Source organism: Tauraco erythrolophus, chromosome 19, assembly GCF_009769465.1.
Source record: "Tauraco erythrolophus isolate bTauEry1 chromosome 19, bTauEry1.pri, whole genome shotgun sequence".
Taxonomy (NCBI): Eukaryota; Metazoa; Chordata; class Aves; order Musophagiformes; family Musophagidae; genus Tauraco; species Tauraco erythrolophus.
Window position 1 is genome coordinate 12,446,664 of NC_141483.1, and position 24,427 is coordinate 12,471,090.

The 24,427-nt window shown below is 48.3% G+C and overlaps 1 protein-coding gene across 2 annotated transcripts; it reads right to left on the reverse strand.

Annotated features, from left to right (window-relative positions):
- Positions 1 to 5,644: 5,644 nt before the first annotated feature.
- RFLNA (refilin A) lies at positions 5,645 to 18,836 on the reverse strand. 2 transcript variants are annotated; one of them, XM_086623668.1, is made up of 3 exons: positions 18,645 to 18,836; positions 7,482 to 7,591; positions 5,645 to 5,978 (listed from the first exon to the last, which is right to left on the reverse strand). In XM_086623668.1, the coding sequence occupies exons 1-3, from the start codon at positions 18,834 to 18,836 to the stop codon at positions 5,645 to 5,647; spliced, it is 636 nt and encodes a 211-aa protein (XP_086479794.1). The 2 variants fall into 2 exon arrangements, with proteins under 2 accessions (XP_086479794.1, XP_086479793.1); XM_086623667.1 differs by having other exon boundaries at positions 18,627 to 18,836.
- Positions 18,837 to 24,427: the final 5,591 nt, after the last annotated feature.

Here is a 24,427-nt window from a genome sequence, read left to right on the forward strand (position 1 = left end):
TACAGCAATGGCTTTAAAACACACTTCATGGCTACGCAGGGTTTTAGCCCTGATGCAACCGTCTGCCTTCAGGATTTGGAAAGCCAGGACCTAGCAGGGGTCTGATACTGTACTAGGACATGGATATCTGGACATGAAATAAGCATTATGTCGGTTCTTCCTGCCCTTCAAGGACATGGATAAGCTGGGAGAGGAATTATCTAGACGGAACTTGGCTTCATAGCTGGGTAGGACAAGATGGAGCAGGAATAGGGAAATTTATGGTGAAGAAGTGGTAAAACTGCCTCTGTAGGAAGAGTGAGTTTTGTGCTCTTCGCTTGAGCTATTTCTGCTTTCCCTGGGCGTATGTGACAGAGCAGGATTTACCCGCTTGAAACCACAGCCTGCTGACCATGGGCAGTGGGGCTGAATCCATGGGCAAGGGAGGGTGACACCAAAAACATTCCCTCTGGATGGGAAAGGGGCATTAGGGACCAAGTTAACGGATAAGGAAGAGGAAGGAAACTCTGGATACATCAGCATGACAGTTTGAGCATTTTATTACGATATATAAATTTTGTTTTAAATTACTCTCTATGAGTTGAATAGGAAGGGATTATTGTGGAGGGGGGAATATACAAAAATAGAAGGATATTGTGAACTACTGCATCACCACATATACAACAGTAAAGTACTTCACAAGCACTTAGAGAACCAGACTTACAAAATAAAAATATGACACATCCTTATGCATTTCCACCAGAAATATGTTCTTTTCTTCCTTCTCTAACCTTCAAACACCTTTCAGCCCATCTTCAGGTCACGATTTCCCATGGTAGGATACATAAGATACTATGACGGCCATCATAGTATCTGAAAAGGAATTAGTGCCTCCCAAGACTTACAAAATACAATGGTTATTGGAGAGCTTTAGGGCAGATGTTTAGAACAGATCAATTTGTGAGTGATGGGGTGATCCTCAGGGAGTTGAGTTTATCTGGCAGTAGAAATGTGAATATCCCACAACAAGACCCATCATTCCCGATAAATGTTCCTCCATCCCCACACAGGGACAGCTCTGTGGATCTGTGCTTGATACACAGAGTCCCCGCAAGCCTGAGGAACGCTGACGCTCACAGACTTCAGTGGGACTGAATGACCGTGACAGATGATGGATCTGATTTTGTTTCAGCTCTAAAGAAGGCAAGGATGCCCTTCCTGCAGGAAAAAAGGCAGGTTAAAACTACAACAGCTAAGTATCCTAGCTCACATGCTCACACACAGAACCATTCGCCTCTAGCTCAGATTCACGCAGCCTTTAGTCCGCAGTTTGCTCTACAAAGTCTTCTGCTCATTAGTCTTCTAGTGACCTTTCCCATTTTTTTTAAGACACACTCAACATAAATAGTAAATAGCATTCATTTCTCTGACCAGCAGCTCACTCAAACACTGCTATCAACACCCAAACCTCATTTCATCATTCCCAGAAAGTATGCACCTAGGGTGCGCATCTGTCCGTATTTCACATGAGAAAAGTAGAGCTGGCTTAGGAAAAATAAAAAATAAAAATAAAAAAATAAAGATGAAAGAAGCAGTAAACTGGTTTGGTCAAAGTTGCTCTCTGCGTTTTGTGCAAAGTATTCCGCAGATTCAGAAAGGTCAGTATTTCGTCAGGGTTCCGCTTTCTGGCCCCAAGTGCAACGACAGCGATGCAGGCAGACCGGACTCAAGCAGGCTCTGTCGCATTCAGGGGCAAAACAATCACAGGAATGAAGGGGATGAATGGCAAACCCTGCACCTTTGAGACAGTGACTTTCCATATTGAAAAAAACCAACCTTCCCCTCCCAAAACACATGCCTTCTGAGAAAGTTTCTGATCTCAAAAATAACTATTGATGGAAAATAATTCCTGAATGCAGAGTCTGACTTTACCTATCAGGCTTACAGGACTGTGGGCAACAGGCACGTTAAGATCCTGGGGAGAAATCGTGTACCCACAGTCCAGCTGCTCAAGGAAACTCACCTTTCTAAGCAGCATTTTCTTGGTCTAAATTTATCATTTTTATCTTTCAGAAAATATACAAAGAAAGATCTGTTGGTTGAGATGAGTAATGCTTCATTTAAAAGAAAAACACCTCTCCAGTGGGACTAATGATGCCTTTCAGATGTACAGGTAAGGCACTTCTCGGCTGCTGGGAGCGATTCTTAATTGGCAACACACAAACACAAAATTCAGTTTCAGGTGTTTAAGTAAACCAAAAAAAGTCATCGCTTTTCCCAGTCATGAGCGAAATGAACTTTGGCTCTTTCACCACCGCCTAACCCAGCCACAGGGATAGGAGCAATGGGGACAGAGGGTGGGCAGGCAAGGTGGGATCTGCGCCCACACCAGGGTGAAGACCTGACCCAACAAAGTCCCTTTCCAATGCCAGCTTTCATAGAGAAGAAAAGCAGCTTGTGATGGGCCCATGGGAGACATCATACAAGAAGCTACTTTTCAAAAATTTCTACAGATCTCAGGCATTTGGCAACGTCACAGTTTGGACACAGTCCAGGGTGGTAGCCCACCATGGTCTGTCCATGGCTACACAGCTCAAAGTGTGTTCGGCAGCCCAGAAACCCAAGCTGCCGGCTGGCTTTTTTTTCCTGACATGGCAAACCCAGAAAAGATGCTTAAGCTCAAAGGAGCAGGAGCACATTAGGTCATTTCTAGTCTATTTGCAGAGAAAACAAAACATGAAGCTTCAAAGAGGCCTGGCCTGGCCATGTGGGGACCCTGCAGTGCCATGGATGAAGCCCTCCATTGCCCTCCCAGGGGTCACATCCACCTGTGAGACTTTGTCTCAGCAGCGCCTGCCCCTGCATGGGGAAAGACCCAGTTGTGGTTCAGGTCTCTCCACTGGATTTGTATTTGCATACTATTTTTTTGGCTTTTTTAAAAATTCTTTTTTTCCGTTGCAGCCAATGTTTAGGAAGCAGAACTAACAGCAGACCAAAGCGGGCAGAATCCTGTAGCTGGCCATGATAAAAGAGATTTTCTAGGAAAACTGCCGTGCTCAAAGACCAAGGTGATCAAAATCCGCAGCTTTGCACTTGGAGGAGGGGAATAATCCAACTGTTAACAGGAAAAAGCCTGTTGTGTGATCAGAATAGGGAGTCTTTGGCATCCCTTCAGCTTGGAGGTCAGCCTGTCTCCACGCTTGCTCCATGGAAATGTCTGCAATCTAATGTGTCATCACGCAGGATCTCCGGGGTATGAGCACTGGCCCTGCTTTTGAACCTGGATGGCAACATTGCTCAGCTTGGAAATCTACACCCTTTGCTACAGGCTCTCACAGGTGCATGGAAAGAGCCTTCCAGAGCCTTCACGCTGCACCAGGAAGGCAGATGAGCATTTCCACTAGTCACAAGGCTAACTCGCCAGCACTTGGCAAAACGGGATAGACCTCAAGATGAGCTACCGAGTAAGTGCATCACCAACTTGCATGGCATGGGACCACATTCATCCCAGCTTCAGCTGCCCAAGCTAACTCCGCAGCACTCACGTTTGCTGGAGCTCTGGGGAGAAGGGTCGCTTCAGGCAGAGTAATCCCTTCGGAGGCAGATGTTGCTTTTCCAGGCTTTGATGCTGACAGCCAGTGACAGCAAGATCTGACCGATAAAACACAGGATCCTTGTTTCTGTGTTGCTGAAAAGAACTCAACAGCAGGTGGAAGCCTTGGAAATCCTTTGAAAGATTTCTCCCTACCAAGTCCTAACTCCCCAACAGAGAGGCGGAGTTCATCACTGCCATGGCACACATCTTTCAGTACTAATGACTCTTCGGCTGTCAGGATTTAAGTTTATATATAAAGACCTTGTATTTACTTCTGGTGGAAAAATTGTGCTTCATTTTAAACAAGAGAACTCTGTTTCATAAAGGTCAGTTCTGGTCACATCTACCAATTGCCTTTTGAAACTGATAGAGAAAAGTATCTTTATAAGTCACTATTTAATTTCATTATTTTTTTAAGTTTTTCAGCTTTTTTTTTTTTTAATTTCTGTGGGTTTGTGCGTCAGCTGTTCTGGGCAATCAGCTAAGTCTTGTTGACATCGTTAATAGGTTTTCTGACTTGGCTGCTCAGTTGTGTTCTGAAATAACTCGATCAGACTCGCACCAAGTCAGGAACAAAATGGAAAGTTTCGAAGAGGGAAAGCTGGAAATTCATTTCCAGAGCTGTGTGGTTATTTTCTAAGTCTGAGCTCTTCTGAGAAGCATACCAAAATTCTTGGTAAGAGTTCTGGAGACAATTCCATGCCATTTTCAAAGGTTTTATGTTTGCAGGAATCCAGGCTCTTGCAGATTTTCAGCAAGCTACCAAAGTGAAGAGATACCAGGAGACAGATGGGATTCATGAGTGGGAAATGGTTTACCTTAGCAAGGCTGCCATGACTCCTGCTCTCTCAGTGTTTCTTGATCCTTTTTCAGAGACACCTCAGCTGTTTGTGAACTACCTGTTGAATTGTTACAGCCTGGCTGATCAAGGAAAACCTGCACGGATTTGGGCTCTTCGGTACTTCAAGCCCTATGCTGAGAAAGTTTGGCTGCTCCTCCACAGTCAGCACTGCTCTTCACACCACAGGTACGGGAACTACTGAGAGGCTGAGCAACCTCACTCACGAGTTAACCCTGCACTGGCTTCTTCGAAGTGAGATAGCCTGTTCCTGTACTACACTTCTTGCTGCAACACAGCCCTGAAGCTCAAACAGGTTGTGAGTGCATAAAGATCCCTGTGAATTGGGCGTTGGATATAACAAACAGCATGGCACACTTGGACTGACAGTACTTTTGAAAAGGGCACCAGGTTCCTAAATCACTTAGATGCTTTAGGAAACAGCCCCACGGCTATTCAGTTTCCTGAGTCTCCCCTGCATACCTGTGGCTGGGCTCACAGAAGAGGTGGCCATGCATCATGGTAGGCCTTTCTCCCATCTCCTGGTTGTGCTGTGCCTTGCTCTGGTACGTAAACATCTAGCTGCTAGCAAGAGCACTGTGCGCCTGTTTTCTTCCTCTTTTTCTTGGTGACAGTCCCCACTCCTCCCAGTAAGATAGGCCTGAGGTTACTGCAGTGGTGTAATATTGCAGCTGTCTCCCAGATGAGCTGCTGGAGCAAGCTGTGATGTGTTTGATACAAATAACCGTCTCCTCTGCATTTAAACTCTAAGAGACCTGTCTTGGTGTATGCTGGGCAGGCTGGATGCTGACTCTGCAGCTGGTCTTCTCTTTGCAGAGATCAAATAGGTCTAAAGGTTACAGTGAGTCTCACCTATGTGCTAGACAAGACCTACAGAGCTCACAAGGCAGCACTCTGCTATGGGTAATAGGGTCCTTTGTCATCTTGATTTCATCTAAACACAAGTTAAAAATAGATACGCTTGGAAAACAAAAAAAAATAAAATAAAATCCAGATCATGAACGTCAGGAACGTCGCAAAATACAAGCCAGCCTTTCACTGATCAAAACCATCCCATGCCCTGCAAGCCTCCACCCAACCAGTTCAGTCTCACCCAAGACGACATGTTCTCCAGCCATTAATATTCAGTCGCCATCAACGAGGGCCCAGCCAGAGACCCAGCAAAGGCCACAGCCTCCTTGAGGTCACAAGGTTGCCAGCGGCAGGGCGGATCAGAGGGTCTCGCTGTTGATGACGCACGGGCTGGTTTCCTCGCAGAGTTCCAGCTGCACGCTGGAAGCAAACCAACGCTTGGCACAACCCAAGCTGTAGTTGAGGGTGGTCCGGTAAATGTTCTTGGCACGCTTAGGAAAAATGATGGTCGTGCTCTGAAACCTCAGTGGCTTCTGGCGGGGCTCAAAGATCAGCTGGGACTTGTAGTTCCGCCAGGTGCAATTGGGAGCAGCAATGACTGTCTCGCTGTAGGTGGTGACGGTGGGGATGGGGCCGTAGAAGATGTCATCCCGGTAATGCTTCTCGGAGTCGTACTTCACCTCGGAATTGCACCTACAGAGGACAGCAAGGCATCAGGAACACAGCCCAGACAGCAAAGGAGAGAAGACAGGCAGGACTCATGCTCTAACCCTTCATGACCTTACAGCACTGGGACAGACGCAAACCCTTCAACCCAAAGCAGAGGGCCAAGAGGGCTCCTTCCTGCTGGTTCATCTTGGTGGAACCCCACCTTGCTGTGCAGCCATCTCAGCATTTCTGCAGTGCAAGTCCTCTGATGCCCTGCCATCAGAGCACAAAGAGCCCAAGCTAGCTAAAACCAGAGTGCTGTGAGATGAGGGGTGAGGGTGCTTGTTGGGGGCCTACAGAAAATCCAAGCAATGCTCAAATAGCAAGTAAAGAAAAGAGATGCTGTGGCTGTCCAAGACCTAAGCCATTGCAAGGACGTGGCCATGTTAACAGCCGTCAGGTGAAGAACCCACAAAACGTGGGATGTCACTGCCCTGCCTGTTCTCTGCTGGCCTCCAGAAGGGATGTAGGGAAACCAGGCCATGTAAAGGGCTTTTCCTAGAATCCCTGGCCTTGGGGAGCAGCAGGACTTTCACTTGTTTTTCCCTCGCTCCCCAAACGCTCCTCTGGCAATCAGCAGCCAAGGAATGTGCAGTTCCACGTAAAAAAGATTAAAAGCTGGGTGTGTGCTTGTCATTACCTCCAGCCGGAGGGGGCTTGACTGATTGTGCACCGCATGTAATCTGAGCTGCTGTAATGTATTTTGCACAGCTAGGGTGTAAGCAAGTCATTCAGCACACATAAAACAAGACTCCGATGTAATCACCATAAAAACATGCCCGCCGGCTGTTCCTCAGCAAGTGGAGATTTACTGGGGTACGTTTCCAGAGAGAGGTTTGCACAGGTTGAGGGGGCAGGAATTGGGGTTTACAGTCCTCCCACCGTCCCTGCCCCAAGCTGTATGTAACTGCTCCATGCTGTTTGCAGAGTACATTCCACACCAGCAAGAGGGAAAGAAAAGCAGAGACCAATGTTTATCCATCGGCCACAGCAGCAGCCCCACAAGAGGTCAGAACACTTCCACCACTGGCTTGAGGGACCATCTCGAGAGGAGGAGCTCATTCTGTCTCTGTGGGCTGGTCTAATGTTGGTTTCTCTGCTGCAAGGGCTAACAAAACCAGGTGCAAATTATAAGGGTGTTGCTTCTGCTGGAGATATAAGCCAGCAGGGAACAGGATGAAAACCATCAGGTTACTTAGTGGAGGCTGTCAAGCCTACAGATGGTAATGGTTTTCTCACAGCCTTGGATTTGAGCTGGCCTTGGAAGGAAAGCCCTCTTCTTCTACAACCTTTCTCCAGTTCTTGCCTCCTCTCCTCTGCCTCTGCTGCTGTGTCTTTTTAATTCAGGCATTACTTTCCCACCTGTCCCTCCCTTCCCATCAAAATAACCATGACTCCCCTTTGTAAATGTATTTTAATTTTTTGCAGAAGGAAAAGCACCAGGAAAAAGACAGAAATCTTCATCTACCCACCCAATCCCATCTGTACCTGATTTCCTGCACAGGCTCTGGGCTGACCTCAATGCTTTCTCCAAAAAACACAGGGTACATTCGAGGCCTTATCTCTGGCATGGTCGGGTTCAGGAGCAGGTAAGGCATCTGCAGGCAAGAAAAGCACAGCAAGTGTTGGGACATAGCGGATGTGGCTGGCACAGGTCATACTGTGCAGTGGCTGGCAGGTGAGCAGCCAGCAGCAGCACATTGAGCACTGGCAGAAGACACCAGTGCCTCCAACCTTGCAGAACCCTATTTCCTCAGAGTCCCATGGGAGACACTGCAGGTGACCACGGCAGCATCAGGACCAACTTTGTTTCATGCAAGCTAAGCTCGCCTTGCTTGCCCTCTTGGCACCGTTCAGCTCGGCCACGCAGTCCTTGTCTTTTCCGGGTTTGTAGCAGGGCCCCAGGTTAGTGAGGTGCTCATCACACCGAGGAAGGCACTCTTCTCCATGCAGAAAGCTCAAAGGGGAAGACCGTTGTCAAGTTGCCAAAAACAGTGGATGGCAGAGAATGGGACCATTAACCCCATCCTTGCACAGACAAGCCTTGTACAGGCCTTGCATTTAAGATGCCTTGACTTGCTGATCTGCCACCCGTGGCTTTATCAATTTACAGGTTGACTTCCAGCTCCCAGGGCTGATGTGACCCACAGATACCACCACCCTCTCCACCTCCCTCTGCTCAGCGTATCGCCCAGGTAAGTGACTTTGCCCAGATCTCTGGCACTCCATGCTGCACTGTTTGTTGAAATTTAGCCCTTCCTTTCCTTCTCCCTTTGTTGTTTCTCATAGGAATTGCAATTGTTTGGGGCTTTTCCTTGGCCCTCGCGTTGCCTGCACTGTTACGAGCTAACAAGTCTTACAAGGATTCAAAGTGCACCAGCATGGGGAAGGGCTCTAAGTCTGATGTAACACAGAGCTAGGGCTAAGTCTGCTGACTTAGAGGATGTAGGTCTACTTAAGTGAGATGTGCATATACATTTTTATTTATATATATAGATGCTGAAAATAACATATCCCTTGCAACGATCCAGCAGGGGAAGTGGTAGACTTGCTGTTGCTGAAGTCTCCCTGTCAAAAATGGCTGTTATGCTCCAAGAGACTTTCCAGTTAACTGTGCACAACTGAGTGTGGGGTGAGCCCCTAGGCACCTTGTGGCCTCTGCAATGCAGGAAACCAGTTTCAAGCCAGGACCTTTTAATTAATGGAGCTGCTCCAATTCATTACACCAAAACCTGAATTTTTAAGACTAATTACACACTGAAGTAAATTACTTTGACAAATTGTCACAGTCCAGCCTAGGCTCCTCTGCCCACCACAAAAATGAGTAATCTCACTTCTCTATACTGGAGTGCTCTTAAACATCAGTTCCCACATACAAGGATCCTGTGTCTGGACCAAGCTCAGCAGCTAATTAAGCCTAATCCTGCCCTCCTGGAAAAATGTCATTGTGGGTTTTGGTCCCTGTCACCATTTTTCTCTCGGCAGCAATTTATGACACACAGGATCTCTTTAAAGGAGATGGCTGGCAGCCTTCATGCAGGGTTGAAAGGTCTCTAGACGGCTGGAAAGGTCATGAAGTTTTTCCACCTTCCACCATGCATAGGCTGTATGTGCTAGAATCACAGCCATATTTCATCATAGGTCAGTAAGATCATCTCGGGGCTCTCAGAATCCACTGACGGTAGCTGAGGATACAGCTCCTGTATTGGCTTGCTCTTCCCATGCCACTCCCTTCTACCTTCCCCAGCATCTTCTGGTTGGATGGTAGAGGAGGGAAAGCTGGAGCTGTGACCTGGTTCCTAGTGGCAGTGCTGGGTAAGAGCTACTGCAGCTTGTGCCCTGCCCTGTACAACATGCAGGTCCCCAAACGCTCGCTAGGTCATCCCTTGGTCTTAACTGGCAAAGCTCTGTTGAGTCCACTCAACAGCATCAGCTCACACTAGCTGAGGTCTGGTTTTCTCTGGTGGCTTGGGCTTTCCACCTTAGGCTAAGGCAAAAAAGTGTCATTGCTTCATCTGAATTTGCCAAGCCCTTCAACTCCGTGCCCCAAAGCCACAAAGCTCTTTACTCTTTCCATACTGAAATATCCCTGCGTTTTACTACTGTGTTAAACCGTGAAGTAAAAGTGCCAACCTCTCTTTCTGATTATTTCTGCTCCGCAGTATTTGCGTTCGTATGGGAGGGGAAGGGTAAAAAAGATACGTTCACTCTCTACTACCAAACACCGGCCAAAAAGCAAAGTTCATTCCTGGATTGCTTTCAACGCTCTTGACAGGGGAGGGCAAGGGCAGCCTTTCTGGTCGTAAATAAAGCTCTTTGCTTCTGAAATGTGAATTGTTTAGATCAGAAAAGCCTTAGTTCACAAGGGTGCAGATCTTCAGCTCTGCATATGGCCAGAGCTCTTTCTGAAGACATCTTGTGCATGAGGAGAGGTTCTTTTGGGTGCAGGAGTCAAACAGCATGTGCACATGCATCTGTGGGCTCTGCAAACAGCAGGCGAGCTGGCCTTTTGGGGGTTCACCTGCGAGGAGATGCAGATTGCTTTAACTGGTGAAGGAAGAAGGGCTGGGGATACGTGTCTCTCCTTCAGGAGATTGTTCTCTTTCTCTTTATACGCCTGTGGCCATACCTGATATTGGCAAAACTCCACCTGAGAACCTGCCCTCTTTTTACACTGTGCCCACTTAAGGAGAGGTCTTGTCCAAAAGGCCCCAGACTGATCTCTGCTTGCAGACGAGGTGAGAAAATTATCAGCTCAGCAGAAGATGTTTCCAGCTTCCCATATGAAACGCTAAATTTGCACAGGGCAGAAAGGTGGACTTTGTCCTGTAAGATGAAGAGCAGACCTAAAGGTATGAATACCTCTTACTGGAAGATATTGGAAAGTCCTATTTTTACCACGAACCATGACTCTCGCCATAAAACAATGCTGACTTACAAGTGGCTTGGGCTTTTATATCCCATCCTGAAGACAGCCCTGCTGACCAGGGTGCAAGTTTGCAATAGACTCTGAAGGGAAAGCCCCTGGCCCTTGAACTACTGCTGCCTTTTCCAGCACCACCCAGATTCTTTTCAGAGGGCATCCACCCAAGTCCATGTCCAGCCTCATCCTCCTTTGTGTGATCCAACAGCCTCAGAAAGTCCATCTGGAATGCTCTGTGCACCCTGCTCTCTTCCATGCACTGCCTTCGGCGAGCCTTTGCGATGCTCACCTTGGCTGGGGAGGGACAATAGTTGTCTTTGAGTTGGTGGTTTGCTCTGTCCTTTAACAGGTGAAGTAAATCACAGCCACCACAGACAGTTTCACACACTGGTACCAATCCCTCAAAAAGTGGAGAGGGAGAACAAAATTGGGACAGCTCTTCTGTCTCAGCTTCTAAACAACAGATGTTTTCAGGCCATGCTGCCAAAACTGATTGCAAACTTAGATAACCAGAAAAACGCTTGGGAGCCACTGATCTGAGCCGCACAGGCACCCCGATGTTGTCTTACTGTGAGTTTAGCCTCTGGGAGCATCTTCTTTACTTCTACTGGCCACAGACAAGTGAAGGTTGGGTAAAATGGAACAGTTGAAAATTAAGCTGCTTTTCAGATCCAGACTAGCTTGCTAGAACGCCGAATGACAAACTTGGATGGATGGTAACCATGAGCTTCAATGCTAGATTAAAGCAGGAGGAATTCAGATCTCTTAGTTCCACAAAGAGCATCTGTAAAGTGTAGTTTTAAATAAGCAATTTTAAAGAAGCCATTTCAGTCCTTCCAGGCAAACAAATGTTCACAATTCTTGCTAATGTATGCTGACACTAAGCGTGCTCTAACATCTCTAGAGATGAGGATGCAGGAGGCGAGGTCCTTCCTGTGGCTTAGCAGGAACGTTGCTGGGGTGTGTGGCCTGCAGCATTTGTAGAGGAACAGGCTTCAGAGCCCGCTGCGTGCCGGGGGTGCTGCTCAGCCAGAGCGTGGGCACGGAGGCAAACGCCATCTGTTGAAATCTCAAGTCCCACGGCAGGGAACAGGAAACAAGAACACGCTGCAGAAACAATACCAGTGTGCATGGAGAAACGAAGGCTCTGTCATGCATGGCTGAAATCAATCGGAGTCAAAAAGTTGCCACGGATTTGGTGAGGGCAGGATTAAGTCTTCCCCAGGTTAGTTTTCAATGGAGTGGTGATGAGACTATTTGCAGTGTGGGTTACAGTTTACCTTGCTCTGGGCAGGGAAGGATGACAAAAGGCGTTTCATAATGCATTTCATATGCTGTAAACGAGCATCCATTTCAGACCTGCAGGCTTGGCTTGATTAATTTAGAAAGCTGGAACAACTGTGGACATTGGCAAGCCAAAGCCAGCAACTTCTACTACCCATCAGAAACCATTACAGATTCACACTTATCTACCATAAATAGTACCATGAGCTGCTGCAGGTCGGAAACCTTGAAGTCACCTACAAGTCTACACATGGAAGACGTAAATAACTTGCAAAGCATGGCCTAAAAATAGAGATCATCTGTAAGGCCCTGCGGTCTGCTCACCAAACAAGCAACTGACTTGCTTGCACAGAGTGAATGGGACAGTAAATAGTAAGCACAGGTTTTATATAGCAGCAACTGAAAGGCACTTCAGATGACATTTTGTTTCACCTCTAGTGATGTTCTGAAATACCTGCTCCTGAATCTCACCTGGAGTTGGGAAGCAAGGAACAGGGAATATGAGCTTTCCAAAAGATTTGTCTTTGAGGCTGAAATGTTATATGCTTGGCACTAGTATTTTGGCAAGAGTTTGAAACTGGCTCCTTCCAATCTGTTTTAAGGCAAAAACAAAACAAAAATGTTCCGCCTGTCACAAAAAATACTGACTCAATTCTTTTTCCTTCTGCACAGGAATGGTTGAAAGAAGAGGAACACTGGACTGCTGAGCTCGCTTGAGAAAATGATGATCCTTGGCTCATTTCTAGCAATCACTCAGTGATCTCCGGAGACTTCACAAAGAAGGTGAGTTTCTTTATTGCCCTGTACCACAGATGGGCTGGCAGGGAGCAGAGCTTGTAGCACACTACTGGGGGTCACGCACAGTGAAGAGAAGAAACCTACATGTCTTCAGACCAGGCTGTCTATCCAAAGAACAAACCCTTGGGTTGCTGTGCTGGAAGGCTACAGCTGGGACCTGATCCATGTGTCCCCAGTAACTGGAGCTGCGCTGCTACTTATTAGACGCAGCTCTGCAAAAGCCACCACAACCCTGTCATCTTTATGCAGGGAGAGGAGGAGTCTGGTAGTCCAGGAGGGTTGAGGAGGCAAAAGGGAAGATACTGGGGAGATCAAAAAGTGAGCCCTGCGCGTACACGTTGTGCCCTCAAAACAGAGCCAAAATGCAAATTAAGCGGTAACTGTGCTATCGTTTTTATTTCCTTTCCAGTACATAATTTGTTTCAACCAGCAAAGGGTTACAGTATTATTAAAAAGTTGAAGTGCTTTCTTGTTTGACTGCATTTTTCCCTCTGTCTTAACTCTGATGCCTCTCAGGCATGTAACGGCCTGGGCAGCTAAACTCTGCTTTTTTCGAGTAGCACATAGATGAACACCGATAAAACTGGTTGCTGAATGGAATTCAACCTACAGCCAACCAACACCACTTCCTTTATGGCAGCCTAAGTATCATGGGGGCCTCTTGCTTTAGGACAGATGCACGTCCTTCAGCTCCACGTCACTGCTTCAAACGTGCCACAAGTGCCATCTCAGTGACTGGTTTCTGGAGATATTTAGATCACAGAGTTCTGAACAACAGAAAAAATAAGATAGTGGGCAGGATAATGATATTTTACCCCTAATAATTACGTAGAGTCAGTGAGCTCTGTTAAGGAACTCTTCATTTGGGGTAACTTACAAGAATGGAAGCCCAGTTATCAAACAGTAAACAAAGACAAGGAAAAAAGTGCCATGAAACTGGCCTGAAATACACTGACTGTTCCCATAGCTTTCAAATTCCAGGCAGCAAAGCAACAAAAAGGAAAGGAAATTAACGTGACTTGAAATAACCCACCCCCCCCAAAAAAAAAACCTTTCCCCAGAGAGCACGAAGGACCAGAACTGACCGACTCCTTTCGCTACGGTCATTCCGTGGAAGGCACCAAGATGTGGCATTAGATCCCTAGGGCCTGTAAGGGGAAACGGTTTTCCAAGCGTCAGGGCTACAAACAGGATACAGCTTCCCAAGTTCCCAGCTCCTAATGTAGCCAGGGCATAAGCGAATCTTTCACCATTTTCCCACTACGGTAACATGTCAGGTCCATGAAAATGTCACTTTACTCAGCTGTTATTTACAGCTATAATGAAAGATCTGGCTGAGTTATTTGACACACATCTACATTCTCCGCTCTAGCTGATAAGCAGTATTTGTTTAACAGACCATTTATTTTCCCAACATCTTCGCATATTGCACATTACGAGTAATTTATACTAAAGCCGGATGAGATTATATTTGGAGGTGATAACAGTAAATGCAGACCTCAGGTAGAAAGCAGGGCTTTATTATTTCAGAGAATTACATCCTTCCTGCCTGTCTCCCTCTTCTATTTCAAGTAGGAAATGTGTGCTGCTTTGCTTATTGTCCACAGCGTTACACAAGGACGCAATGGAGATAGAGCAGCTAGAAGACACCACCCTAGATACAGCCATATTTTTCAGGGTAGATGACGAGACCCCTACGACTGTTTCCCTCATCTGCCCAGAAGGGACATTGGTCACGGTTTGCAGATTAGGTGAGGCCCAGAGCCATTCCCCCTCCTTTGCTGCTGGCACTGAACCAAGTGGGAAGAGGAGTGGCTGAATGTTCAGAACTGGATGGGGCTGAAGGACAAGGGACAGCCAGGTGAGCTTAGCCTTTGCTGGGCAGTGGGCACAGGTGTGAAACTGAAACCACTGCCAAACCCTGCCCGGGGAACTCCTGCAGGATCCTGCCCCATGGGAGCGGTTCAGAAGTGGGTCAGGATCCTGGGCTGCAAATGCCAACCCCTGAGGCGAGCCCTGCTGCTGTGCCAGCTGGGTGCCTCACTCCCTGCACAAACCTGGGGCCTTCCCCAGAGCTGCTGGGACCCATGTGGGCTTGGAGAGTCATGGCACCTGCTTGGTGTGTGGGCTGCAAGCTGGCTCAGGTTGGGGTGCCCTTCCTTTCTCTCCCATGTGCTTCCACTGTAGGTGTTGGCAGGTCTGGAAGTTACATATTGCCTCAAAGCCCTTTGATGACCATGTTCCCCACCCAGTCCCCTTTCTTGGGGCACTTTCAGCATAGGATGAGGTGTTGGCTCTGTGACCCAAGGGCACTTCAAAATGCAACATGTCTGGACGAGGTGTTTTGTTTGTTTGTTTTTTAATATCAGCCATAAATCCAACAGGGCTGGCACACATGCTGACCTGGACCCGTTGTTGGGACCATGCTGTGAAGGCTGTGCCAAGGGACAAGGTATCCTCCTCCTCCTCCTCTGCACTTGAGATGAAGCTGGAATCTCCTCCTCCCACCACACGGGACTGATTCTGGCACTGCACTGTTGTCCAACACAGCTCCTGAATGTAAGTAGAAATTCCTTACCTGGGGGCATGCATCTGACAGCTGATCTACTGGGATATAGTCCTACAGAAGTCAGTGCTCAGAGAGGCAGGTTGAATGCACAAATACCGAAGTCTTTCAAATAAAAAGGAACTTGCTGCAGTGGCAACAGCATTGGGAAAGGACAAAAAGTCTGCTGCTTCAAGTAGGCACAACAGATAGTTCTGTAGATGAATGTGATCCGGATCTCCCCTGATATCCATTAGGAGTTACGCTATTGAATGCAAAGCGCTTATTTCGGCACAGCCCAAAAGCAGTTGTTCTAGCCTAAAACTACACCCCAGGGCAACAACAGCAGGGAAAACTCTAAGCAGATCTGGCTACCTTGATGTCATTTCATTCCCCATCCTTCCAGCAACTGCTTCTTTGTGCATATTATTAGAGATTTATTTCATTATATTTATGCTCCTTTTGGCCCAGCATTACACTCAAAGTCTAGGGAATTCAGTAACTCAAGTCCTAAGAATCAATTTAATCACGTTTCAGATTTAAAAGGCAGAACTAGGTAAAAGTCACCTTCTATTTTCATCAGGATATTTGCACTTAAGCACGAAAAAATCGACGAATTCCCTACACAGACTTTATTTGAAGAAATAAAAGTCAATTTCTCCTGCACTGCAAGTAAAATGCAAAAAAAAAAAAATAGTCCCTAAATGGTGTTGAACTCGTGGTATTTATGACTCTGGCCCTAAATTGACTTTCATATTTTCTTGGATCCCAAAGCTGTAGCCAAATTGGCTGGTTAAACGTGAATAAATGGTGCATTGTCTTTGAAACAAAGTCGTGCTTATTAAAGAGAAGAGTTTACTTTTTTCAGAGTCACAGTTAATAACACAAAGCAGGGGGAGCATAGATTTTACACACAAGAAAGTCTTCGATAAGGGCATGCAATCTCATTTTAGTCTGTATGAAAAGAGCTGTCCTAGAGCAGAAAAATTCAATATACGTGTGAAGCTGGAGCAAAATAGCTGACTGCGAAAGAACGCAACTGGGTTCTGACTGGTGGTTTTGATAGGTCTGCAGCAGGAATACTATGAAATACTTCCCACAGATCTGGAATGTTGTTTTCTTCACCTGACAGCAATTTATTGTAACCGTACATACTAGAATTTTGGCCACTAGTGACTGAGCTTATATATGGTTTTATAGTATTGCAACCCAAGGAGTGCAGGCTGCATTCCTGGCTCTGTCACGTTTATAAGCAAAACAAACACTAATATAAGAGGCGATTAAAAAAAGCATGCCTGGGTGTGCAAATAGCTGCAATTATTGATTTGCCAATTCTGCACGCTCTGATGAACAGCAGAGTAGTAGAGTTAAACAGAGGCACATTCATGGATTGTGTAATTGCTCATAGATCCGCAAGTCCTTGTTAAATGGCAAAATTAAAGCTAATCAGACACTGAAATTTAGAAGTATGAAGCAAGCAATGCTCTCCATATTTTTCCTGCTTTCTTAACAACAGCTGCAAGTATAGTATTTGCAGAGTGGAAATTACAAGAATTGAAACTCTCTGTACAGTCAAATAGTGAAAGTTCCTATTTACTTCGTTATTTTGCAGTGTAGTGTACCAAACAGTCAGGGTTAGAGAGCACAGTCCTGCACCACTTCAAATAATACAGGCAAATTGCTTTCAGTGTTAGGATCTCTGCAACCTTCTGTAGCTACTAAGGGCACGGAAATATCCACCATGTATGAAACCCATATTCTAACAGCAGGAGCCCAGGGCTACCCATGCTGTTGCAATGTGATATAAAATTTGGAAACATTCACAATGTGAGTTCCTCTGAAATGTGTAAAATGTTCATTTATGATCAAAATTTAAAAATAACTGGAAAACTTATTTTTTGCCTTACACAGATCACAGGAATAAAATTTTCCCCCCTGGTAGGAGTCAAGCACTAAAACTCTCAGTCCTAACAGCTCAAGGGCTGAAACAGGTTTTTTTCACGTTCTTTCATCTTCAATATCTAAGGGCTTTCTTGGGAGGAGTGGTGGCCAACTGTCACATTACTGGAATGGAGGCTGTCATACCCCTATTACAGAGCTTTGCAGACACCTCCACCCCAGCTTGTTTTCTGGTCCAGCAAGCCTTCATTCATATTCCTCCCACATTTTACTTTACAAATACATAGCAACAGCCTGGTCCTGCCAAATCAGAGGCGTGTGGGTAACTCTTTGTACATAAACAGTCCCATCAAGATGGAACACACACCCAGGCATCTGCAGGTAAGGCTCCATAACTGGAACCACAGCATTAGCTGGTTTGAGATTTGTTTTTCATAATTAACACCTCACACCCTACCCCCTGTAGCCTGGTGAGGAGTCATTGTTCATGGAGAAGGTTTTGGCACATTTGAGAGCAAAAGGCAGTTTTCAGTAATATGCTAAAATAGCCTTAGAACTTGAGAAAGTAAATGAGGGTGGGAGAAGTCATTGCAAAATGCCTCTACTGGGAAGAAGTCTTTGAACTGTCACTAATCCATAGGTAGACAAATTTTTCCCATGGAAAGATTTGTGCTGCAGTTTCTATTCTGTAGAGAAGCCAATTAATTGTGTTGAATACACCTACAAATGTCTTTTATATACGTTAAAAGAATTTTTGAAAGATCCCTGGGGAAGAACTTTCATCATCCTTTAAAAGCCTCCACCACCATTGCTTATGCTCTGAACTTGGTGGTTTAGAGTTTTTATAGCTAAGGGATAGAAATAAACAAAATAAAGCAGAATAATAGTTGTAATAAATCTACCCAAACCCTACTTCACAGTCAACTGCTTCACTGGCACTGCATCAGGCTAACCGAAATCTACAGTGCTACTGCCAGCTGCCTGAGCTTACAGACCCCTCACCCTGCCCCGCACAAACCTTCCACGCAGACCCGTGCCCCGAAACCCCAGCGAAGGGCAGCAGCACATAACCTTCCCTAGACCATGTCTCCATACCAGCTCCCTGGACAGACACCCATACCCTGCCCCAAGCTAATGGGACAGTTTTGTCCGTCTTTCTGCCAGGGCTCCAGCAAATGTGGCTCTACGTTCCTGACAAAACAAACGTGGAAGGCTGCACCGTGAGGCCGGCTGGGAGCCCGACTCCCCTGCCTCGGTCCAGACGGATGCGGCTCCAACCTGTGTCTATCGGGCAGGACGGCGTCCCTGAGAAGCAATGACACTTTCCAGTTCTCAAGGTAGGCAGCGGAGCCTGTTTCAGACCTGGGTTTCCCTCCCACGCTGCTATTGGAGTTTACCCAGCCAAACTGGCAACACTTCTGCAAGCGTATCGGAAACCCCCTGCCTGGGCACAGCAGTGGCGGTGCCGACGCCGGACTGCAGCTGCCATGGGGCACAAGCAGCCCGGGAGAGCCCTCGACCACCAGTGCCAGCAGACGGGTACTGAGGGGGCACAGAGCCAGGGGTGCCTCAGCCAGCGGGCACAGCCCCTTTCCTCGCTGCCCCCCACTCCGGGGCTCGGGCAGCCTTTCTCCCTCCCGGGGCCCGGAGAGGACAGAGCCCAGCGCCGGGGTTTGGCTCTTACCACTTTGCCGTCCTTGGCCTCTCGACGGTGCCCGGGGGCCGGGGTGTCCGCGCCGCTGCCGCCCCCCGCTCGGCCCTCACCGGGCGAGAGGGAGTAGAAAGGGGGGCTGGGGCTGGGGGGCAGCCCCGAGTCCGGGCTGTCCAGCAAGCCTTCCCGGCTCTTCTCCTTCAGGCTCTCGTCCATCCCTTGCAGCTGTAGGTGACCTACCATGTCTGGGGGGCAGCGAGGGGGCCGCAGCGGGAGAAAATCCTCCAGCACCGCCCGCCGCGGAGGGAGGGAAGGGGAAAGGAGCCCGAGGGGCCCCCCCTGAGTCGCGATCGCCGCCACCAGCCTCCAGCAGGCTGGGCCAGCCCGGGCTGAGCCTGCAGCGAAGGGGAGTGCGACAATCGGCCGGGACGGGCTGGCCCGGCCGCCTTCCCCCCACCCGGCCCCCGGGAAGGGAAGAAAGGTCCGACCCAGCCCCAGCCCCGCGGGGGACGCGGCCGTTGACGTGCGGCGGAGCCCGGGGCGGCCCCGCCGGCAGGGAGCGCTGGGCGCGCCGGGGAACGGGGCCAGGCGGGCCGCGCTCGTCCGCAGGCTGCCGCCGTCCGCCCGCCCGCCGCCTCCCGGCGGCCCATTTATCCGGAGAGGGTGGGAGGGGAGCCGGGCAGCGCCCTCCCCTTCCCCCGGTCCCCCAGCTCTGCCCCGGCCGCACAATTTCAGGCACTTTCCAGGCAGGGAGCGCGCTCGGCGGCGCGCGCCCGTCCTCTCCCCCCACCCCCCCCCCACCCCGGCCCGGGGCGTCGCTCCCCCGAGGAGCCCGGAGCGACCCCCGCGCTCGGCGCTGCCCCCGGCCGTCGGGAGAGGGGCCTCCCCGCCCGCCCGCCGGCGCGGAGCTGCGGTTTCCATCCGTCGATTTCCCTCACTTCTCTTTTTTTTTCCCCTTCCGTCTGTCTGAGTTTTCCCTTGCTTTTGTATGATTTTTTCCTCAGTTCATCGGGTTTTTTCCTCAGTCCTGATTTTCGTCCTTCTCTCACCCCCTCACCCTCCAAAGCAGCTTTTCCTCTCAGTGTCAAGGTGTGTTGGCATGAGGAATGAGCTTTCCTCAAGAGCCATCGTCCCTCTTCGCTTCGAGGTGGCTAAGGGTGGCTTTGCCAAGGCAGCTGGTGACCATGGCGGTGTTGGCTACCAGGGCATATGAGCCCACCACAGCCCCTGTGCCAGCCATACCCTCATGGCAGTCCTTACACCTCCTGCTTAGTGCAGCCCAAACACAACCGATTTTTTTTGACTGGCTCCACAGTCAAAAATATCCCAGCCGTCGTGTGTTGATGGCCATCCCAAATGCAAGGGGAGGAGTGGGGTGTGCCAGAGGCACTGCCAGCACCGAGGAGAATGGAGAGTCCATGTCAACCCTGGAGGTTCGGAGAAGCGAGCAGTGGTTGAACAGGTCAGGCTTGCTGAAGCCCATATGGATATTTATTGCACAATAACTGGCTGATGTCGATGTTAGCTTCTCCACAGCCCCGGTTATGTTATCCATCACGTTTTCTCTCTACCTAGAGCCCAGACTGTGAGAAATTTGGGGCAAGCCCACTCATACAGCTCAGCCCGGCAGAGCTTTATTCACAGCAAATAGGTTTCCATGGGAAACTGTTGAGATCCAACTGGCTGCCTCCTCTTGGTTCAAGCTATTGGCCCAGCACCCAGCAGAATGGGACCACAACTGTTTGTGCTACAAAACCGACAAATGCAGTGTTTGTTATGGCAGCTGATGAAAATGTGAGGGGTCTGGTATTGCATGTTGGGATGAAGGCTTTCACAGCCAAGCCCTCAAGATGGAAGCCCTCAAGATGGCACAAAGTCCTCAGAGGTTGGATTTGAACCTAAAAGGGCCCATGCTCCACAGAATCATAGAATGGTTTGGGTTGGAAAGGACCTCAAAGATCATCTAGTTCCAACCCCCCTGCCATGGGCAGGGACACCCTCCACTACACCAGGTTGCTCAAAGCCTCATCCAACCTGGCCTTGAACACTTCCAGGGATGGGGCATCCACAGCTTCTCTGGGCAAAGAGTTCCAGTAAACCGTTCCATCCATCCTCCTGAGGGAGCGGGTCACACTGTGTGGTGGTAGGTGAACTCACCAGCTAATAAAGCTGGATTTGTTATTCTTGCTCAAGTCAAAAGGAAAGGCCAAGGATGCCCAAATCCACCCTTGACTGAAATGGGGGGCCCTCCTTGGAGTGACTGAAGCGATCTGTGTGCGCTGAGCTGTGCAGAGGAATGTCACTGATTTATAAATGTCAAACAGGCACCCAGCAGCCCACACACGAACCTCAGTGAATTCTTACCTCTGACCCTCGCGTCGGCCCCGGCAGCCGCACAGGCTGCTTTGGAGGCCCTTACTGTAAGGGCTCTAATGCCTCACACAGGCTACAGCTGATCTGAAAATGTCAAAGGGGACCGAAGGTCAAAATTTCCATAAATTAGGCCCTGGCTCGCTACCTATCACGTAATAGGATTCTCCGGGCAGTTAACGCTGTGAACTACAGGCATTCAGCCCAGCACTTCCCCTGCAGCCCTGGTCCCCTGCCCCGCTCCTGAACCGGCAAGACTGTATGTGCAAGGGGACGGAGTGTCTTCGGAGCTGCTTTCCTCCAAGAAGAAACAAGGAGCAGGGCAAAGGGACACTGGACAGGGGTGAGTGCACTATCCTTTACTCCTAGAGAGGTATATTTTAGCTTGGGGAGCAGTTGGGGGCAGACTGTTTTTTCTGATTCTTGTTTTGAGAAACTACAATCCAATTTTTCCCAGAGCTAATAACGTATATTTTTAAAGGTAAATTTCAGAACAATACATGTGTTCAGCACAGAAGTGTTTGTGGTTTAAGGTTTGCTGAACTCTAAACAGTTGAAATGTGAGGCACTGTTGAGCATCCCCAAGCATTTGTAGCATTTACGACTGGCTAAACTGCTGCTGGGTTCTGCAGGTCATGTGTATGCACATATTATGGTGGTATTATTATTGTTGTTATTATTAGTATTATTATGTTTAAAGTTAGTACTGGGTTACTCACCCAAGATGGAGCTCTCTTGTGTAAAGCACAGGGTGGGCAGGTGGTAAGAAATGCTCCTGTCCTGATGGCTGTGATGGAAATGACTCATTTTTTGGTCAGAAGTCCTCTTGGAGCCACAGTATCCGGCTCTTGGCTAGTGAAAATTTGCCTGAATGGAAACTCAGTGAAGGATACAGTATGCAGACACAGATGTATATATGGGGTTGTAGAATTAGAGCTGTTGAAACAGGATGTAAATACTGCACGGTGCCTTGCTGAAGGAGGAAAACAAGAAGTGGGGAATTTTCAGCTGAGGCCATGTTGCTCTGCTGAAACCCTCCTTAGTTCAGCAAGTCTTAATTTGCTGGAAGGAATCACTGGGGACCGGTACATTCCTGTGTCTTGGCTTGGGAACAGGGAAACTGGGCCCTTGTGTGTATGGTGGGACAAGGAGGAAGGAAAAGTCTGGAGAGAAGTTTTCTGAAGCAGCTGAGTGTAGACAAACAGGTGCAAACACAGTGGTACAAGGGCAGCAGTGTGTGAAGGCATAGGCTGTGGGACAGTGGCCTCTACTACCAGCACTAACTCTGAAGGAATAACCCTGCCTAGCTGGGAAAACAACAAAAAATAAGGAGTGGGGAGTCAAGTAGCAGAAAAGTAGGGAAAATTCCAGCAGGACTGTATCTGTTAAGATTCACTCTCAAGGCAGAGGTGTATTTCTGACATTGTTGATTAAAGAGGTCTATATGAAACACATAGTTCTCAGGGCTTTTCCAACTATTTTTCATTGATCTATTTTGTTATAAAATGCAACCCCCAGGCCCAGTCCTGAAATGAGTGAAGAAACCCATATAAAGAGACTCCTGTGCTTTGCTGAGCTGCAGGGGCTCAGTGCAGCTCAGGACCAGAGACCTGCTGTGTGCCAGGCTGGTGATGTTCATGTGGCATTAACAGCTCTTCTGTGCAGAGCATCAGGGATGTGATCTGAGCCCTGGCTCACCGAGCTCTGTTCAGTTGTGTCTGAGGTTTGCAGGTGAGGCTTTACAAACAAAAATCTTCCAAGAGCTATGTGGTCTTCAGAAATCCCTCAATTAAGTGCAGTGACTTCATCCACATGCTTGGATGTCTGTTCTCTTTGCTACTGTCTGGCTTGCCAAGTACCATGGGACTCATGTCTGGCAGTCCTGTCACTGATGGTACTCCTGGGATCCCCTTGCAGCCTCTCTACAGCCCCAACCTTTTCTTTGTCCTCCTTCCCTAAGTCCAGGCTCTGGCCAGGCTTCTGTATCCAGCACAACTGTGCTACAACATCCAGCAGCCCTTTTTGGCCATGAGAATCCCACCAGTAAGATACATCACGAACAGTCAGATCACTAGCACAAAATGGTGCAGCACAGGTGGGAAGTCATGAGAGAGAGACGATGTAGGCAGTGGGGGCCGGAACCCAGACAGCCTTCCTGATGTGAGCAGCCCTGCTTCTGGGTAAAAGCTGGTATCCCTCCTTGAATCCTCTGGAATTCAAGCCTTTCCATGCTTCGATGAGTCCTCTGCCTCCTGTTTTTCTAGCTATTCTCTTAGCTAGATTTGAGTACTATAGGAATCTGCCGTCCCACAGACATGGCAGAATGTCAGGATCACGTGCTAAGTTTCCTTCCACTGCTGCCAGGCTTGAAAGACAAATACAGTGAGGGAAGAAAGAGACAGGATACAAACACCTACATCAGGACTTTTTCAGAAGCAGGCTGGGTGGCAAAACGGGAAGAATGCTGGGAATGTCCATTCTGGTTCACTGCCGAACCCGATCCTTCAGAACACCCACAGCATAACTAGTCCCAGTTAAGAACAGCTTGGGCCATAGTTGGATGTAACTATGCTCTTTGGTTCCCTCCAAAGAGGTGCAGCCTTTCCCCTCTGCAGTGTGTTCCTGACAACAGTGTTGAAAAGCACCAAAGCAGAGCATCACCGAGGGGAATATGACCACAGCGCAGGACCAAGGTACATCAGGCCCTCATCACCCTTGCCTGGGACTTCATGGAGCTGTTCACCTCAGTCCCAAATGATCCAAAGCACGAGGGTGGCATACTGTGGCTCACTGCACAGGTCCAGATGATGATACAAAGAGCAGGAAGCACATCCGTAGTGCTGGACCTGGAAACCACATGCCAAGAATGATTCGTTTTGCAGGGCAGCATGGCAGAGTTCGAATCTAAGTAACTTTTCTGCCTGAAAAGCAGAGATTGTTTATCAAGAGATAAAATCACCTCCTGATGGATCTGCTCATTTATTTTTAGGCAGCCCCCACAACGGAAATTTTTTAGACCTGGACTCTGAGTCTTGCCTATCTGGTCCAGTGAAGACCACAGCCCAGGAGGAAACAAACTAACATAGGCAGTTGCTTCTGAGAGTTTCTCTCAGGAGATACCTGGACTCCTTGCAGCATCCTCACGTATGGCTTTGCCAAGTCACTACAAGGGCTTGTAGCTTGTTCCTGTCTCCTGTTAGCTCAGTGTCAGTCCTGCGCTGTGGGATAACCGGACTGCATGCAGCTCCCTCAAGTCATGGCTGCATTTGCCCTGGCCCTGTCACCCTCACGAGATAAACAGTCCCTCCTAGCAGTGACTTGGAACAAACTGTCTAGCAAGGAATGGGAACGAAAGCCACAAAATATCCTTTTCTGGGGTCAGGAGTGCCTGGTCTTGGCAATAAATCAAAGGAAGCAAATTGCCTTTGAATATCCTGGGTTTCACATGAAGACAGTGCATCTCC

Bases quoted from the DNA above. Each gene is read 5' to 3' on its own strand.
- RFLNA (XM_086623667.1), bottom strand. From the start codon at position 18,836: ATGGTAGGTCACCTACAGCTGCAAGGGATGGACGAGAGCCTGAAGGAG. The intron at 7,592-18,626 runs GTAAGAGCCAAA...TCTTGCCTGCAG, and splicing joins AGGCCAAGGACGGCAAAGTG to ATGCCTTACCTGCTCCTGAA. The intron at 5,979-7,481 runs GTACAGATGGGA...TGTCCTCTGTAG, and splicing joins GAGCCTGTGCAGGAAATCAG to GTGCAATTCCGAGGTGAAGT.